The following is an 18,851-nucleotide window of genomic DNA, read 5'->3' as shown; positions in this document are numbered from 1 at the left end:
CAAGAATGTGTTAGCAAGATATGATATCTTAATATATTTAATAGTAAATATAAAGCCATATGAATATAGTAACAGTCTTTACTTAGGCAGTGCCATTTCCCTTTTTGTACAGGATGTATTTTCCTGTTATTTGAAAGACAGGGATGTCTAGAGTATACAGAGAGGGTGGGGAAGAGACCCAGGTGGACAGCTAGTCTCAATGCCTCACAAATAGACATCATCTCCCTCCCCCTGCCATTTACCGAGCATTGAATATGTGCTAGGTAATGTGCTGCATGCTTTTCAAACATCTTATTCCACGAGGAAGGTGGCAAGATCCCTATTTTACAGATGAGGAAACAAGTTTGGAGAGGTTAAGTCTCCCACGCAATAAGCCAGAAATGAAACTCACATAGGTCTGAGTCCAAAGCCTGTGCTCTCAACCATAGTGAAATGCTACCTTAAACTGATTTCTGCTCAGTATTACTGCGTGACAAATGAACACAAGAGTCATTGAAGTGGCTAGAAACATCCCTTTTAGATGAATAAGGCAAGAAGGACCCATGAGAAAGGAGTTCATATCATGATTTCTTCTTTCTGCTCTCTGCCTCTTTTTCTTATGGTATAGTAACCCTACCTTTGCTCTACAAGCATCCTGTCCTCCCTGGGACATCCATCACCATCTACATCAGGAAAATCTAGCCCAAGACCAGAACACTGTGTTTAGTGTTATTATGTAAGACTAATGCTTTGTGCTTTCATTTATACACAATGTCATCAGTCAGGCCTCCCATTTTCTAAAATATTCTCTGAACTTAGTGTGAATAGGTTCTCAGAAGCATTCAAGGATTTCAGACTCACCATATGAATATTTCATTCCACAGAATGCCTTGGCGTTTCCTAATATCTGTTCCTTACATTCGCATTTACCTACAGAAAGTAAACAAAAAATGGTGTTAGTTATTAGAAAAACAAAGAAAGAAAAAACAAGAGATCAGTAAGTGCATCCAGATAATACATCCCTTAAGCCTTGAGTGATGTGTACAACATAATCTGTAAGTACCAAGGAACCCCGAAAGTCATTCAAAAGAAGTAGAGTCTCTTTCTAAATTAAATTAGGTATCTTCCAATAAAGTATTCACCCAAGAGAAATACAGAAGGTAGAAACAATGCTATATTTCAATGCTTGTAATTGATGTTGTGATAAATACAGTCTAGTATTAATATTCCATGCTAATAGAAAGGAACAACTGAATGGAAAACAGTTGTCTTTCTGCAGTTAATGTTCACTACAACAAAAGTGAAATTAAATAAACTGGGCAGTCCCTTGAAGGTAATATTGTCCAATTTTTTTGTTGTTATCCATTTTAAAAGTATTTATTGAGCACCTTTGGTATGCAAGGCATGGTGCTTCGCACTTCAGCACCATAAAGATAAGCAAGATACAATTCTTGCCTTAAGGCTTGCAATTCAGTAAGGTGAAGAAACCAAGTGTATAAAAAGTGATAAAGTGATAAGTGGTCTGGGAGAGGTACAATCTACTTGGGTGGAAGAGTCACATATGTTTGGGAAGATGGGAAAAAGCTTCTTGGATCAAGAAGGATTTAAAAGGGACTTTGAAGAATAAGTTGAGTATTTTCTCCCAATAGTCTAAATTATATATTGCCACTATTACGTGTGAGAGACTTGCTAGGCCGTGTGGAAGACTTTCAAAATGCCTTTGTGCATAGTTTATTTTATATATGTATGTATGTATATATTTATTTATTTATCTATCGAGAGGGAGTCTCGTTCTCTTGCCCAGGCTGGAGTGCAGTGGCTTGATCTCAGCTCATTGCAACCTCTGTCTCCCTGGTTCAAGCAATTCTCCTGCTTCAGCCTCCTGAGTAGCTGGGACTACAGATACACACCACCATGCCTGGCTAATTTGTATATTTTTAGTAGAAACGGAATTTTACCATATTGGTCAGGCTGGTCTCAAACTCCTGACCTCAGGCGATCCACTTGCCTCGGCCTCCCAAAGTTCTGAGATTACAGGTGGGAGCCACTGGCATCCAGCCTGTACATAGTTTATATGTAGCAGGGGACCCCAAACCCCTGGCCGCGGACTGGTACTAGTTTGTGGCCTGTTAGGAACCGGGTCGCACAGCAGGAGGTGAGCAGCTGGAGAGTGAGCTGATTCTCATCTGTATTTACAGCCACTTCCCATCACTCACATTACCGCCTGCTCTGCCTCCTGTTAGATCGGCAGCGGCATTAGATGCTCATAAAAGTGCCCACCCTACTGTGAACTGTGGGTGTTAGGGCTCCAGGCTGTGCTCTCTTTATGATAATCTAATGCCTGATGGTCTGAGGTGGAACAGCTTCAACCTGAAACCATCCCCTGCCCCTGCCATCCATGGAAAAACTGTCTTCCACAAAACCACTCCCTGGTGCCCAAAAGGTTGGGGATCACAGACATATAGCATTCTCATACTCATTTGTATATTCGTTTCCTCTCTAGACTGTGTCCCTTCAAGACAATAGTTATATCTTATCGACTTTACATTTCCGGAGCCTAGCATGGATAGGATTTTCACTCTTACTGATTTAACAATTAGATATACTTTTCCCCCTTTCCTCTCCCCTCCTGCCCTCATGTACTGTATTTCATAGGCACTGAGTGGTCAGAACAGCAGCTAGTGCTTACTGAGGAGCACTTGCTGTATACCAGGCTGTTTTAAGCATTTTACATTTATTTACTCATTTAAGATTCTCATAGGTAGAAATTTGGTAGGAATATAGAGATAAAAGAGTGAGCAGCCAGGTGTGGTGACTCATGCTTGTAATCCCCACACTTTGGGAGGTCGGAATGGGTGGACTGCTTGAGCCCAGGAGTCTAAGACCAGACTAGGTAACACAGTAAGGCCTTGTCTCTGTAATAAAGATTAAAAATTGTCGAGCACGCAGGCGCAGTGGTCGGGTCAGGGGAGCGGCTGGGGGCAGGCTGTGACTCTGGACTCTGTGAACCCCAGCCTGCACTGCTTCCCAAGCCCGCCGCCATGGCCGCCTGCAAACTGGTGCTGATCCAGCATGGTGAGAGCGCATGGAACCTGGAGACGACTGGTACGACTCCGATCTGAGCCCAGCGGGCCACCAGGACGTGAAGTGGGGCGGGCAGGCGCTGAGAGATGCTGGTTATGAGTTTGACATCTGCTTCAACTCAGTGCGGAAGGGAGTGACCCGGACCTTCTGGATAGTGCTAGATGTCATTGATCAGATGTGGCCCGCCTGTAATGAGGACTTGGCGCCTCAATGAGCGGCATTATGGGGATCTGATCAATCTCAGTAAAGCAGAAACTGCTGCAAAGCATGGTGAGGCCCAGGTGAAGATCTAGAGGTGCTCCTACGATGTTCCACCACCTCTGTTGGAGCCCGACCATCCTTTCTACAGCAACATCAGTAAGGATCGCAAGTGTGCAGACCTCACAGAAGATCAGTTATCCTCCTGCGAGTCTGACGGACACTATTGCCAGAGCTCTGCCCTTTTGGAATAAAGAAATAGTTCCCCAGATCAAGGAAGGGAAACAGGTACTGATTGCAGCCCATGGCAACAGCCTCTGGGGCATTATCAAGCATCTGGAGGGTCTCTCTGAAGAGGCTATCATGGAGCTGAACCTACTGACTGGTATTCCCATCGTCTATGAATTAGACAAGAGCTCAAATCCTGTCAGGAGCATGCAGTTCCTGGGGGATGAAGGGACTCTGCGTAAATCCATAGAAGCTGTAGCTGCCCAGGGCAAGGCCAAGAAGTGAAGGCCGGCGGGCAGACTACTGTCCCCAGGAGCACCTTCCTTGCCCGGCGTGTCCCTCTGCCCCTCCCTCCTGCACACACCACACTGATTACATGTGTAGGCATCTTGAGCTGTAGCTGCAAATGGGGACCAGTGGCTCCCATTTTCATTTTAGCCATTTTTGTCTCCTGCACCCACTCCCTTTGTACATTCTAGTCAGAAAAGCACTTCTAGGGCACGGGTTCTCAGTCCAAGCTGTGGAAAAACTCCCCTTGTCCAAGAGAGTTTAAAAGTAGTGACTTGGGTTTTTGTGAGTGCTTTGTTTACTAAGAACTTGTGGAGAGGAACCAGGCTAAGCCATGGCCAATGAGGAGAAGCAAGAAAGCCTGTCTGTCCCCAAGAGCCAGTCCTCTGCTCTTCTGTGGTCAGGCCACTGCCTGGGGGCTCTAGTCATTCCAGTGGAAGATGAATGTAACCTGCATCGTGATGTGACAGCTGTTTCCTCCCTGACCCCAGAGGAGATGGCTCTAGAAGGTTGGGATCAATCCTGAATTTGGTTTAGGTGTTACATTTACTTTTATTAAAAAAAAAAAGAAGTATAGTATACGTAAATAATACAAAACAGGAACCCTTCTGGGGTCTCTCGTGGCGGATGAAATAGTCCCACATGTGGTCATCAGAAAATAAGCCATTCCTCACACCAACATGGGATAAGCCTCTTGACCTCAGAGGAGTAGGAGCGCTTCCTGCTGTGTGTTTTAGAATCCCTCTGCTGCCTCTTGGTTGAAAGCTGTTTTTATGGAAACTTATGGAAGGTATATAGGTAGGTAGATTTTTTTTTCAGTGCTTGGAACACTTTTGTTAAAAAAAGGTGCCCAGAAGCACTGTTCTATACTCAATGCAGGAAACTGAATAAAGTCCTCCTCAATCTGGCACTCATCCAGATGAATTTCAGAGACTCTCTGGGGTCATTACAGACCTAACAGCTGCTGTGGACATGAGAGTCTGGAGTCATTCTGGTGCCAGCACTTTATGTGCTTGGCTGGAATGCTGCCAACTCTCTAATAACACGCATGATGGGCTTAGTGAATGTCCTATAGTCCTAAAAACCGGATTATTACAGATTTGGTTTCGCAAACTTGGAGAATTATAAAAAGTCATTGTGTGGTTAGAAAAATAGAAGAACACTTTTAAAAGTGGCTATTAAAGTTAAAATCATAAAATTCCAGACTATGTAGCATTAAAGCAAAAAAAGTTCATAGTAAAGACTTGTTTTATTTTTTAAATGCTGAAAAGATAAACATGATAACTTTATGTTGCCTTATCTTTCCCACCTTCTTTCCTGTTGTGATTGAACGTGAAGCCATTAGGAAAATTATCATACGATTATGTTAAGTGAAAAAACCATGATACAGATGGGCAAATAACCTTGTCTCTCAGATTTCGGTTCTTGATTCTTGAGGGGTCCATATGTTCTCTATGAGAAGGTTTTAAAACTGTGATTTCTCTCTGATCTAAAATGTGGATTGATGGGTGGATAGAATTTAGGTGGCGGATATGTAAGTGTGCAACTTTTAAAACTTTTCTGGATGTCTGAAAATTTTCATAATAAAATGTCGGGAAAACTATCACAGACATTCTCAATCAACACAACTTTGTGAATTCATACTTTAGCACATCCTGAGCTCCAAGCATATAGCAATATTAGATAAAGGATGGAAAAAGACATAGCCTACATCAAAAACTAGATATGCATCTCTGTGGACTAGAAATGAATGTTTTCAGTTTGTTGATACTTCTTGAATTAAAAAAATTTTTTAAAAAGAAAAGAAATAAATGAATATGCATTCAGGGGATGGATTATGAAATAATAGGTCTTTGGGATCTGCTTTCAGAATGAGGCAGCAGCGGTCAGGAGTTCAGATACAAAGGAGTTAATATGACAAAAAAAGAGATCACAGTGAGACCCACTTTTTTTTTTTTTTTTTTTTTTGACGGAGTCTGGCTCTGTCGCCCAGGCTAGAGTGCAGTGGCACCATCTCGGCTCACTGCAAGCTCCGCCTCCCGGGTTCACGCCATTCTCCTGCCTCAGCCTCCCAGTAGCTGGGACTATAGGCGCCCGCCACCACGCCCAGCTAAGTTTTTGTATTTTTAGTAGAGACGGGGTTTCACCGTGTTAGCCAGGATGGTCTCCATCTCCTGACCTCATGATCCACCCGCCTTGGCCTCCCAAAGTGCTGGGATTATAGGTGTGAGCCACCGTGCCCGGCCAGACTCACTTTTTAAAGACAGAGATTGGGTAAGGCTCTCCTTGCTAATGAAAGGAGGCTGGGGAAAAACAACAAACCAACCACATACACAAAATCCCAAACTATTATTCATGGCCATTTGATGAAATTCTTAAAAAGGGCTCTGCATTTCAGCCAGCATCTAGTCCTGCAAATTATGTAGCTAGTCCTTAAGTCACCTAGAAATGAATCCAAGTTGCCCTCCTGGTTTTCAAAGAATAGATACAATACAATGAAATTAGATTAGAGATCATCAGTAAAAAAATACCGTTTTTTGTTTTTTTTGTTTTTGAGATGGAGTCTCCCTTGTCACCCAGGCTGGAGTGCAATAGCCTGATCTCAGTTTACTGCAACCTCTGCATTCCAGGTTCAAGTGATTCTCCTGCCTTAGCCTACCAAGTAGTTGGGATTACAGGCACGTGCCACCACACCCAGATAATTTTTTTGTATTTTTTAGTAGAGATGGGGTTTTGTCATGTTGGCCAGGCTGGTCTTCAACTCTTGACCTCAGGTGATCCACCCACTTCAGCCTTCCAAAGTGCTGGGATTGCAGGTGTAAGCCACCGTGCCCAGCCCCGGGTAAAAAAAAAATTCTAAAACTCTAATGTTTGAAAAATTAAATATCCTAGACAACTCAATGGATTAAAGAGAAATTCTTAATGGTAATTAGAAAAACATTAGAACTTGAATGATAATGAAGATACTACATATAAAGGCCAATGGGATCCAGATAAAGAGATCTTATAAGGAAATGTATAACCTTAAGAGAACTTGTTAAAAATAAGAAAGACTAAAAGTAAACGAGTTAATAATCACTGGACTCACAAAGGTAGAAAAGGAATAAAAAAGTAAACTTAAAGAAAACATAAAAAAAGAAATAATAAAGATAAGAGCAGAATTAGGGAAATAAAGAAAAATTAAATAGATTGATCAAGTTAACCAAAAGTTAACCTTTGAGAAAAGCAAATTAAGATCAGTATAAGACAATAAGAAAAAGACACAGATAAGCTTAGGGACAAAAAGAAGATTAAGGACAGATTGAGTAAAGGTTTAATAAATTATGAGTGAATACTATGTATAACTCTATGCCAATACAATTTTTTTTAATTAAAATAATTGGTGGCTGGGCAAGGTGGCTCACGCCTGTAATCCCAGCACTTTGTGAGAGTGAGGTGGGTGGATCACGAGGTCAGGAGATCGAGACCATCTTGGCTAACACTGTGAAACCCCATCTCTACTAAAAGTACAAAAAAATTAGCTGGACGTGGTGGCACGTGCCTGTAGTCCCAGCTACTTGGGAGGCTGAGAATTGCTTGAACCCGGGAGGTAGAGGTTGCAGTTAGCCAAGATTGTGCCACTGCACTCCAGCCTGGGTGACAGAGCGAGACGCCACCTCAAAAAAAAAAAAAAAAAAAAAAGAATTGGCAATTTTCTAGAAAACTTTGATTACCAATACCAAATCACAAATAAAACAAATTAATAACCATGACAGATGTCGAATCAGTAATACTTTCATCTACTCATAGACATTGTGTCTCGATGGTTTTGTAGATAAATTCTAACAAAAATTCAAGTAACAGATGATTCTATTCTTATATAAATAATTGCAGAGAGTAGAAAAAAAACATAGTGCGTAAGGGGACCTCCTAACTTACTCGAATATACAATGCAATACATTAAATTATAGACCAATATCAATTATAAACATCAATACGAAAATCCTAAGCAAGCAAATAAACAAATAAAAGACAAAATCCCTAGCAGATCAAATTCAGCAATGTATGAATAAAAATACATCGCAGCAAATAAAACTTATCCTAGGACTAAAAGAATGCTTGATAATAATTGCCATTCTGGCAAACAACAGATGCTGGCAAGGCTGTGGAGTAATAGGAATGCTTTTACACTGTTTGCAGAAGTGTAAATTAGTTCAGCCATTGTGGAAGACAGTGTGGTGATTCCTCAAGGAGCTAGAACCAGAAATACCATTTGGCCTGGCAATCCCATTACTGGGTTCATATACAAAGGATTATAAATCATTCTACTATAAAGACACATGCACATGTATATTTATTGCAGCACTATTTACAATAGCAAAGACTTGAAGCCAACCCAAATGCCCATCAAAGATAGACTGGATAAAGAAAATGTGACACATATACACAATGGAATACTATGCAGCCATAAAAAAGGATGAGTTCGTGTCCTTTGCAGGGACATGGATGAAGCTGGAAGCCATCATTCTGAGTAAACTAACACAGGAACAGAAAACCAAATACCACATGTTCTCACTCATAAGTGGGAGTTGAACAATGAGAACACACGGACACAGGTAGGGGAACAACACATACTAGGGAGTATCAGGGGTGTGGGGGATGAGGGGAGGGAGAGCATTAGGACAAATACCTAATGTGTGCAGGGCTTAAAACCTAGATGAGGGGTTGATAGGTGCAGCAAACCACTATGACACATGTATACCTATGTAACAAACCTGCACACTCTGCACAATGTATCCCAGAAGTTAAAAAAAAAAAAGAATAGTTTGATAGCAGAAAAAAATTATTTTCAAATACCACATTGATAGATTACAGGAGAAAAACTGTCTGATTTTCTCAAAAGATGCAGATAAGGCATTCAACTAAACACAAAACTCATTAATAATAAAATTAGAAATAGAAGAGAATGACATTTACTTGATAAAGGCTACCTATCAAAAATCAATGTCAAGTTTTATAGTGGTGAAATTTCAAACTATTTCCATCAAATTTGGGAAAACATTGTACTGGAGTCAAAAAAAATGAGGCATGAGAACGATATAAGTAAGACAAAACTGTCCTTATTTGTCAATAACATGATGGCCTACATTAGAAAATCCAAGATAATCCATACACACTGGAATCAGTAAACAAGTTCAGCAAAGTCGCTGGATACAAGCTCAAAACACACACACACACACACACACACACACACACACACACACACAGAGTACTCCTTTATATCATTTTAAAAATTCAGGTAAAGAACACTTTCCCAATAGCAATAAAATCTAAAGGTATCTAGGAGTAAATCTAATCAAAGATAGGTCAAACCATTTTGGAGAAAAGTGACAAATGCTATTGAAAGGCCTTAAAGAGGACCTTAATATATAGAAAGGTATCTTCACGTCTGGGACTACTCAATATTACAAAGCTATCACTTTTTTCAAAATGATCTATAAAGTCAATGCAATTGCAATAAAAATCCCAACAGAGGCTTTTGTGGGATTTAATAAACTTAATCTAAAATTCACACAAAAGGCAAAGAACTGATAGCTAAGATAATTTTAAGAAAGAACAATGTAATGAAGGGACTTGCCATATCAGATATCAGGACTCATTATAAAACTATAATAATATATTGTGGTGTTGGCTCATGAAACATGATAGAAAGACAAGATACAGATCCATTCATATATAGACACTTGATATACGATAAGGTAGCATTACAAATAATGGCCTCAGCCACTCATTCCCATGACCACATCTTAGACATCGCCATTATCAGTAACTGCTACTCTTCCAATCTCAATTTCAAGCATCCCATTCTTTGACCTCTACATCCTATCCTAGCTTGCGTCCAACTTCAACCATCCTTTGAAACCCTATAATCCTTGATCCTACCTCATTTCACCCTCATATCCCTGTTTACCCAGTTTAAATTCCACGAGCAGTTATTGCCCTCTTGCCTCATTCTCGCTTGGAAAAACCTCAATCCAGCTTAAAGTCATCTCTTTGTGTATGCCTACATCCACAACGCTGAATGTGACTAGGGAGAACACACAACCATGCTGACTGGTGTTACTCTAAATGCCACACCTCTGCTTGAAATGCTCCAATGGCTTCCATCCAGGTGAAATGAGAACCAGGTGAAAGCCAAGGTCCTCACAGTGGCCTCTGCAGCCTCGTTACATTTCCTCTTCCACGTGTCTTCCCAGCTTACTCTGCTCCAGCCACACTGGCCTTCTTGCTGTTTCCTGAACTCCTCCTCAGGGCTTTAAAGACTTGCTATATCTTCTGCCTAAACTCCCTTTCCCCTGCCAACTGTATAGCTATCTTTCTTACCTCCTTTAGATTTTTTTTCCCCCTCAAATGTCACTTTCATAGGGCTTACCCTGACCACCTTATTTAAAAGTATGTTCCTCTAAAATATATCTTATCCCCTGTCCCTGCATTATTTTTCTATTATACTAAACATTTATTATACTAAATATTTTGTTTGTTTATTAGCTGTTTTCCTTCACTAGAAGGTAGGAGACACAGAGGCAGGGATTTAATCTGTTTTGTTCACTTACTTTATTTACAGTACTACCACATGACAGAGGTACTTAAGAAGTATCTGTTGGAGGAATGAATAAATTTATAAAGAACTACTACAAATTAGTAAGAAAATTACAGATAGGAAATTCACGGAAAAGGAAACCTGAATGGCCAAGAATAAAGACAGGTACTTCTATAACCATTTAAACTGTGAACATTTAAAACTGTGACAACCACTCTTAGGGCAGCAGCCCGCAAGCTATAGAAAAGCAGGTGGCTGACTTGGCCTGAGGGCTGCGGTTTGCCAGCCCCTGGCCTGGTGACACACCTTCTCAAGCGCACAAAGTCACATACAAGAGAACATTCAGGGCAGTGTTATTTATAATGGTGGAAAATTAGAAATTGGAGATATCCTAAATGGCAAACAAATGAGAGAATAAAAATGGTATATTCATATAACCGCTTTTATATGAATTTTTTTTGAGATGGATAAACCTCAAAACACTACATAAACAGGTAAAAAATGTTTTGCTTATTTACATTTCAGAGATGGCCTCTTGCTATGCTGCCCTGGAGTTCTGCGGCTATTTACAGGTGCTATTATGGTGCATTACAGCCTCAGACTTCTGGGCTCAAGTGATCCTCCTGCTTTAGCTTCCTGAGTAGCTGGTACTACAGGTGCACGCCACCAAGCCTGGCTACCAAAAACATTTTAAAAGAGTAGAGAAGATGTCATGATGTGCATGGAATTCTGAAATACTCAATATATATATAAGTAATAAAATAGTAAAAACGTGAAAGTGGATGATCAACACCAAGTCCACCATTATGGTTATTCTGTGGACAAAGGGAGGCAACTGGGCTTGTGTCTGATACATCAGGGACTTCAAAAGCATCTGTAACATTTTATAACTTAAATGAGAATATGAAGCAATTATGGCAAAGTGTGTGATTTGCTAACCCTTTGAAGGTGTGTGTATGGGTGCTCATCGCATAACATTTTTACTATTTGTAATGTTTCATAATAAAATATATTTAACTTGCTGTGAGTTTAATTTGGAGCATTTGGTGAGCACTTTATATCCAAGTGTTGACACAAGATTTCATGCCCACATTTGAGTTCGTGTTAAGGAACAAGTCAGCACTAAATACAATAACTTGCTTTTCTACAAGAAAAGAATAGGGGCAAGATGAACACAAAAAACTGAGAATTCATACCACCATCATGGCATGCCCTTTAAAAGAAGAAACAGAACAATATCATAGGGAAATTGAGTCAGAAGAAATAGGAGCCCATATTGAGTAAACTCAAAGAGCTTTATTTATGTAGTGAGCAGTGTTTTGGCTTTGGTACACATCATTTTTCATATTCAGTTAATGTCATTAATTTGAATTTTTTGGCTTCATTATTTGGCTTATATTTAGTTTGTAAAATTACTTTTGCTTTCTAATTGTAAAAAAGCTATAAATATAAGGAGTTCACATCTGGCTTTTGCTTTGTACCTATTAAGCTAAGCTACGTTTCTAAGAATATTTTTCCTTTCAATGGATCTGTACATTTCCAAACCTAATGTATTCAGTAGGCACTTTTCTTTTTTTCTTTTTTGAAACAAGGTCTTGCTCTGTCACCCAGGCTGCAGTGCAGTGGCATGATCACAGCTCCCTGCAGCCTTGACGGCTCAAGTGATCCTCCCACCTTAGCCTCTCAAGTAGCTGGGACTACAGGTGTGTGCCAACACACTGGGCTTTTCATTTTTGTAGAGATAACTCTTGCTATGTTCCCCAGGATGGTCTTGAACTCTCAGGCTTAAGCAATCCTTCTGCCTTGGCCTCCCAAAATGCTGGGATTATACTCACCCCACTCAGTAGGCTCTTAACTGTGTTTTAGAGTGAGAAAAACATACCAAAGTATTAACAGTGGAATAATGAAATTTTTGGTGACTTTTTTTTTTTTTTTTACTATGATGTTTTACATTTTCCAAATTTTCTATACCAACTACATATATCACTCTAATCATCAGAAAACAAACAGAAATGTGTTAAAATACCCCTTAACTATATTTCACAGTTTCATGTTTATGGGGGTCACTATTTTATTACACCATTAAACCCCAGAACTAAAGTGTTCCCCTCATAGGATCCAAAAGCTGGACCTCAGTTTGTCACATATCACTGTTACACAAGACCAGACCTGAAAATACGACGCCTGGTTACATCCATCTCACCTGAGTGTAGAAGTGCGGAAAACCCCTGTGCATCCTCCCACTCCCAGGCTGGTTCGCTCTTATTGTGCACGGGACGGAAGTCAGGAACTTCGTGATACCAGTCTATGTCTGTGTTGCTAACAAAATAGAAAATGATAAAGAACATATTGAGGAATTTTCTAGAACTTGTATAGAAATGAATCTATAGAGATTTAAACCTTATCTTCTACCTTCCCATTTTTCCTTTTTCCAGAAATATTCCACAATAAGGAACTATTGTGAAGACAAATAATTTATTCCACAAAATGAACTAGATGATCTCTAGAATCTTGCAAGAACAAATTACTTGAGTTTGTAATTTGACAAAAATTCTTGGTTTTGTTTTGTTTTGTTTTAAAACAGAGTTTTACTCTTGTTGCCCAGGCTGTAGTGCAATGGTGCAATCTTGGCTCATTGCAAACTCCGCCTCCCAGGTTCAAGTGATTCTCCTGCCTCAGCCTCCTGAATAGCTGGGATTACTGGCACCTACTACCATGCCCAGCTAATCTTTTTTTGTTTTTTTTTTTTAGTAGAGATGGGGTTTCATCATGTTGGGCAGGCTGATCTCGAACTCCTGACTTCAAGTGATCCACCTGCCTCAACCTCCCAAAGTGTTGGGATTATAGGTGTGAGCCACTGTGCCTGGTCTGACAAAAATTCTGTAAAAGGGATGTGCAAATATATTTTTGCTTCATTAACAGAATGCAAGATTTTCCAATCACTATAGGTTTTCAAAAGAGTCTGAAATACATGCAGCTGAGAGCAAGAGCCATGCACATTCACCTGCTGCTGCAGTCTCCAGTGATAGGGTCACAGCTCCCCGCACAGTCACATGGTCGACAGCCATAGTCTCCGAAGCCCCAGTATCCCACCATGCACCTGTCACAATGTCGCCCTGCCACCCCAGGCTTGCAGGGGCAGTCACCATTGCTGGGGTCGCAGAAGGTCACTGAGTTGGCAGGAAGGACAGCTGATCCTACTGGATGGCAGGAACATGCTACAATAGAGAGGACAGAGAGGACACGCAAGGACCATGAGTGACTGTAGATCACCTGTGTGAACATTAGGTTTGACCATCCCCAAGTGGCTTCCCTTTACCACACAGCATATTTCCGAGACTCCTCCTTTAGCCAGTGAGTGTATGCTCAGAGAATGAAAGCTAATTAAATGACAGATAAGCGAGATATAATCAGAAAAGCATGTCTGCTGCAAAAATAAACACATAATTTATCCTAATATGGAAGGCATGAAATATGAATGCCCTTTGGTTGGGGTGATGAGGACGAACCAGCAAAGAGACAGAGTGGAAGGATTCAGTAAGAAAGGAAAAGACATCGCGAGAGTATAGTGTTCTGGAAGCCAAACAAAGAAGGTTTCAAGAAGGAGGGCTGCATCGGCTGTGGCAGATGTTGAAAGGTCAAAGAAGATGGGGCATGTGATGGAGTATTGCATTGAATGGCATGAAGGCTGCTGCTGTTCTTCACAGGAGGAGTTTCAGTGTAATACACAGTGAGATGGAACCCAGTGGAAGAGGATTCAGGGAAGAATGGGAGTAGAGGAATTCGAGCATGTGAACAGCAGCTCTTTTGAGGAGCTTTTCTTTCTTTTTTTTTTGAGAGAGGGTCTCACTCTATCACCAAGTCCAGAGGGCAGTGGTATCCCCATTTGGCTCACTGCAGCCTCAACCTCCTGAGCTCAAGCGATCCTCCTGCCTTAATCTGCCGAGTAGGTGGGACTACAAGCTGGCACCATCATGCCCGGCTAATTAAAAAAAATTTTTTTTTTTTTTTGTAGAGGCAAGGTCTTGCTGTGTTGCCCAGGCTGGTCTCAAACTCCTGGCCTCAAACAATCCTCTCACCTTGGCCTCCCAAGTACTGGGCTACAGGTGTGAGACACTGTGCCCGGCCACAAGTCCTTAATACTAATCAAAAGTCCTTCTCCTTAGCCCTCTCCCTACTCCCAGAATTGCTTATTGCTCAGTTTGACAACCTGCAGTCATTTCTTTGTTCTTGGGATGGCAAAAATAGTTGACCGTGTGTGTGTGTGTGTGTGTGTGTGTGTGTGTGTGTGTTTGTATACAGACATACAGACACACTTTTTTCACATATATGTATGTGTGAAATGTGCTTTTTGGGCTTATCACAAATTCATGAGCCTTAACTTCAGTTTTATCTCCAAACCAATGCTCACCAACTCTATTTTTGCTTTTTTGAGACAGGGTCTTTTCTTGTTCCAGGCTGGAATGCAGTGGTGCTATCTCCACTCACTGTGGCCTCAACTTCCTGGGTTCAAGCAATCCTCCTGCTTCAGCCTCCCAGAGAGCTGGGACTATAGGTACACGCCACTATGCCCAGCTAATTTTTTTGTTTTTTGTAGAGATGGGGTTTCACCATGTCCAGGTTGGTCTCAAACTCCTGGACTCAAGCGATCTGCCCACCTTGACCTCCCAAAATGCTGGCATTGATTACGGGCGTGAGCCACTGTGCCTGGCCCATCAACTCTATTTATTCAATTTTACCTGGATTTAAAAAAATAATAATATTTCTTACAGTGGCTGTCTCAGAAATTCCCTAGGCTTCTCAATCAACCTACCCACTTAGTCTGATTCTAATTCGCTGGTAGGGTCCTCTGGAAAGTCTTTTCTCCATTTCAAAATCTTTTTCATCTTCCCACTGCTTTCTCTGAGAATCAAGTGAGAAACACTGGGAGAAACCTCGATTGACGGCTCTGCGTCCCAGAGCCTCTGTGACCTCAGGCGAGAAATATAACTTTCCTGAATCTTTCTTTCCTTATTGTGGTATCTACATCTCACAGAGAGTTCATGCAGTCACACACTGAAGAAGCCAGTTCTTCATGCTGCACCTTCTCAACAAATATTCTCAACCCTGTTCTCTCATGTTTCCCCTTGGAAACTTCTTTTATTGATTATTTTTCCTTTAAAATATCAGTTTGGCTTCAAATCTCCACTACTGACTAACTGTAAGACTTTGAGCAAGATACCTAGGCTCTCACCTCAGTTCCCTTATCTGTAATGAAACTAAAAATGGGACCTATCCTCATGTAGTGGTAAGGATAAAAAGAGATTATGCATCCAAAGCAGTTAATGATGTCTGGTACATGATTAATAGTAAATTAATTAATCCAATAGATAATTCTTTTTTTCTTTAGAGAATAGTAATAAATTACTATTAATTCATAGTAAATTAATCCAATAGATAATTCTTTTTTTTTCTTTCACTCTGTCACTCAGGCTGAAGTGGAATGGCACGTCACTGCTCACTGCAGCCTCGACCTCCCAGGCTCAAGAGATCCTCCCACCTCAGCCTCCCAAGTAGCTGGGACTATGGGCATGTGCCACCACACCTGGCTAGTTTTTAATTTTTTTTTTTTTTTTTTTTTGTAGAGACAGGGTCTCACCATGTTGCTCAGGCAGTCTTGAACTCCCGGGCTCAAGTGATCCTCTTGCCTTGGCCTCCCAAAGTGCTGGGATTACAGGTGTGAGCCACTGTGCCCGTCAGATAATTCTTATAGAGATATAGGATCTATGTCTATCTCAGAAATGGTGCCAGTCCTCAGGGAACTTACAGTCTTGTGGGGGAAACAGAGAAGTAAATAAAAGATTTGCATCCATGTGATGTGCTGTAACAGAGGTATACATAAAGCACCGTGGGAACACAGAGGAAAGGTGAAGGCAACACAGGCTGAGGGAATCAGGTGGGATCCACAAAGGAGGGGTCATTTAGCGATCTGAGCCAGATTGTAAAAGATGAATAGGAGTTTGCAAGTTGAAAAGGAGGGCAAGGAGCTGGGTGTGGTGGCTCACACCTGTAATCCCTGCATGTTGGGAGGCCAAGGTGGGTGGATCACTTGAGGTCAGGAGATCGAGACCGGCCTGGCCAGCATGGTGAAACCTCATTTCTACTAAAATACAAAAACTAGCCAGACATGATGGTGCATGCCTGTAGTCCCAGCTACTCGGGAGGCTGAGGCAGGAGAATCGCTTGAACCTGGGAGGCCCAGGTTGCAGTGAGCTGAGATTGCACCACTGCCCTCCAGCCTGGGTGACAGAGTGAGACTCTGTCTCAAAAAAAAAACAAAAACAAAAACAAAAAAAAAGAAAGAAAAGAAAAGGAGGGCAAGGAAGGCAAATGCTGATTCCAGCTCAATCTTTAGACACTTTCCCCAGTGCATCTTTTTAAAATAAATTTTTCATAAATAAATTGTGGTAAGAAACACATACCATACAGTTGACCGTCTTAGCCATTTTTGGGTGTACCGTTCACGCCCACTGCATTTTACGTTTCTGCATTGTGTGGGAGCTCTTACTGCATCCTGGAAATGCTACGCTCTCTGATGCCTCAGTGCCCCTGGCCCTTGGCCAAGCCTGTGTGGCCTTTCCCCACCTTGTCCATCTAGATTCTGACAGGCTTTCTTGTCCCACTCCCTCCAGACAGTTAGGTACTCTCTCCTCTATGCTGCCTCTTTGCATATATTTCTATTTTGTGCCTATCACAGTGCATCATTATTATTATTTTTTCCACTGGAAAAGGATTTTATTTCACCATAAAAATACAACTAGAATAAACATCATCTTTCCTAATGTGAATGTTACAGCTATTTTTAAGTATTTCTGAGCTTCACTTTGAAAAGCAAACGATTATAAAATTTAACAAGTTTGCAGCCTTAAATCTGTTTGAGACATTCCATGTAAAAATAATTTAGTGAACAGCCTCTTTTCTTTTTTTTTGTGATGGAGTCTTGCTTTATTGCCCAGGATGTAGTGCAGTGGTGTAATCTCGGCTCACTGCAACCTCCGTCTCCCGGGTTCAATCTATTCTCCTGCTTCAGCCTCCCAAGTAGCTGGGATTATAGGTGCCCGCCACCACACCTGGCTATTTTTTGTATTTTTAGTAGAGATGGAGTTTCACCATGTTGGCCAGGCCGGTCTCAAACTCCTGACGTCAAGTGATCTGCCTGAGTCAGCCTCCCAAAGTGCTGGAATTACAGACATGAGCCACCACGCCCAGCCACAAACAGCTTCTTAAAAAAATTATTTGTTGATATGCTTGTCATCCTTACTACTAGAGTCTGAATTCATTGACAGAGGATCTTTATCTTCTTATTTTTATTTTTGGGGCCCCAGAACAGTGTCTAGTACATCATAGATGCCCTAATCAGCGTTTGTGGAATTGACCTGGAGGACATTCCAGGCTGTGGGAATCCTATGTGAAAGGGCGTGGCCCATGTGGGGAATGTGAGAAGTTTAGTGTGCCTGAGTGGACACTGAGTGGAAAGCAGTTGAAGGAGATGAGGCAGAAGAAAAGCTGTAGAGTCAGGTCAGATGGTGATAGGATCCCAGGTTCTGGAAATGCCTAGCTTTGGAGGTTGAATTTTGTCCTATGGGCATAATGAATCATAAGAAGTTGTAAAGCAGAATTATGACATGGTTAAAATTGAATTTTGACAGACACTTTGGAGGCATTGTATAGACTAGAGTGGGGAGAGGCTGGTGGCAGCATAATCAAAGAAAAGAAAGACAGCAAGGAAATGACTAAGACAGTAGGTGTGGGAATGGGAGGTAAGTTTGGATACAAAAAACTTATTTTTTAAAGTTAGAATAGATAGGGTTTGGAGACCATCTGGAAGAGGAAGAAAGAGTTGTTGAGGGACAAATAGAAGTTGGGGAAGATTTTCAGGTGTCTAGTTCATGAAACTGAATGATTAGTGACATTATTCACAAAGATTTAGAAGAGAGGACTGGAGAAAGTTGGGGCAGATAGATCCATGTTGAGGGTGGAGATAGGGAAGGAACGGAAAAAGAATGAGTTTAGGATCAAACACACTAAGCTTGAGATGCTTACAGGCTATCTTAAATATATCCTGGAAATATTCTGACACTTAGGAGAAAAGTTGGGGTCACAAATAAAGTTTTGAGAGTTGTCACCCAACGGCAGTTGAAATTAGGAGGGCTAGATGAAACTTCCCAGGGACGGTGTGTAGAGTGAGAAGATGATCAAGGATAGAACATGGTGGAAACATCCATAGGTACTGGCAGTTGGAGGAGCAATAACTTGCAAAAAGATTACTAAGGAGAAGGTAGAGAAGGAGGAGAAAAAAAAAAAAAAGAAGCCAAAGGATGAGAAAGTTTCAAGCAGTTAACAGTGTCGAACAATGCAGAATGCTCAAGTCACATACGATGGACAATAGGCCTGTCAATCAGGAGGTCATTGGTGACTTTTGTGAGAACAGAAGCTGGAGAAATAGAGGCCCCGA

At 41.2% G+C, this 18,851-nt stretch overlaps 1 protein-coding gene and 1 pseudogene across 3 annotated transcripts in view; one reads left to right on the top strand and one right to left on the bottom strand.

The window, feature by feature from the left end:
• Window positions 1–18,851, bottom strand: part of NTN4 (netrin 4) — a 133,037-nt gene that overhangs the window by 11,507 nt on the left and 102,679 nt on the right. For all 3 annotated transcript variants that reach the window (XM_011990315.1, XM_011990314.1, XM_011990316.1), the window contains exons 6-8: window positions 13,362–13,575; window positions 12,561–12,676; window positions 841–909 (exon numbers count right to left, since the gene is read on the bottom strand). In XM_011990315.1, the coding sequence (XP_011845705.1) occupies window positions 841–909; window positions 12,561–12,676; window positions 13,362–13,575 (399 nt within the window). The remainder of the gene's footprint in view (window positions 1–840; window positions 910–12,560; window positions 12,677–13,361; window positions 13,576–18,851) is intronic.
• Window positions 3,021–3,774, top strand: LOC105546978 (annotated as a pseudogene).

This window comes from Mandrillus leucophaeus, unplaced genomic scaffold, assembly GCF_000951045.1.
Source record: "Mandrillus leucophaeus isolate KB7577 unplaced genomic scaffold, Mleu.le_1.0 Scaffold377, whole genome shotgun sequence".
In the NCBI taxonomy this organism is placed as follows: domain Eukaryota; kingdom Metazoa; phylum Chordata; class Mammalia; order Primates; family Cercopithecidae; genus Mandrillus; species Mandrillus leucophaeus.
The sequence above is the reverse complement of the archived record's forward strand: the minus strand, read 5'-3'. Positions and strand labels throughout refer to the sequence as shown.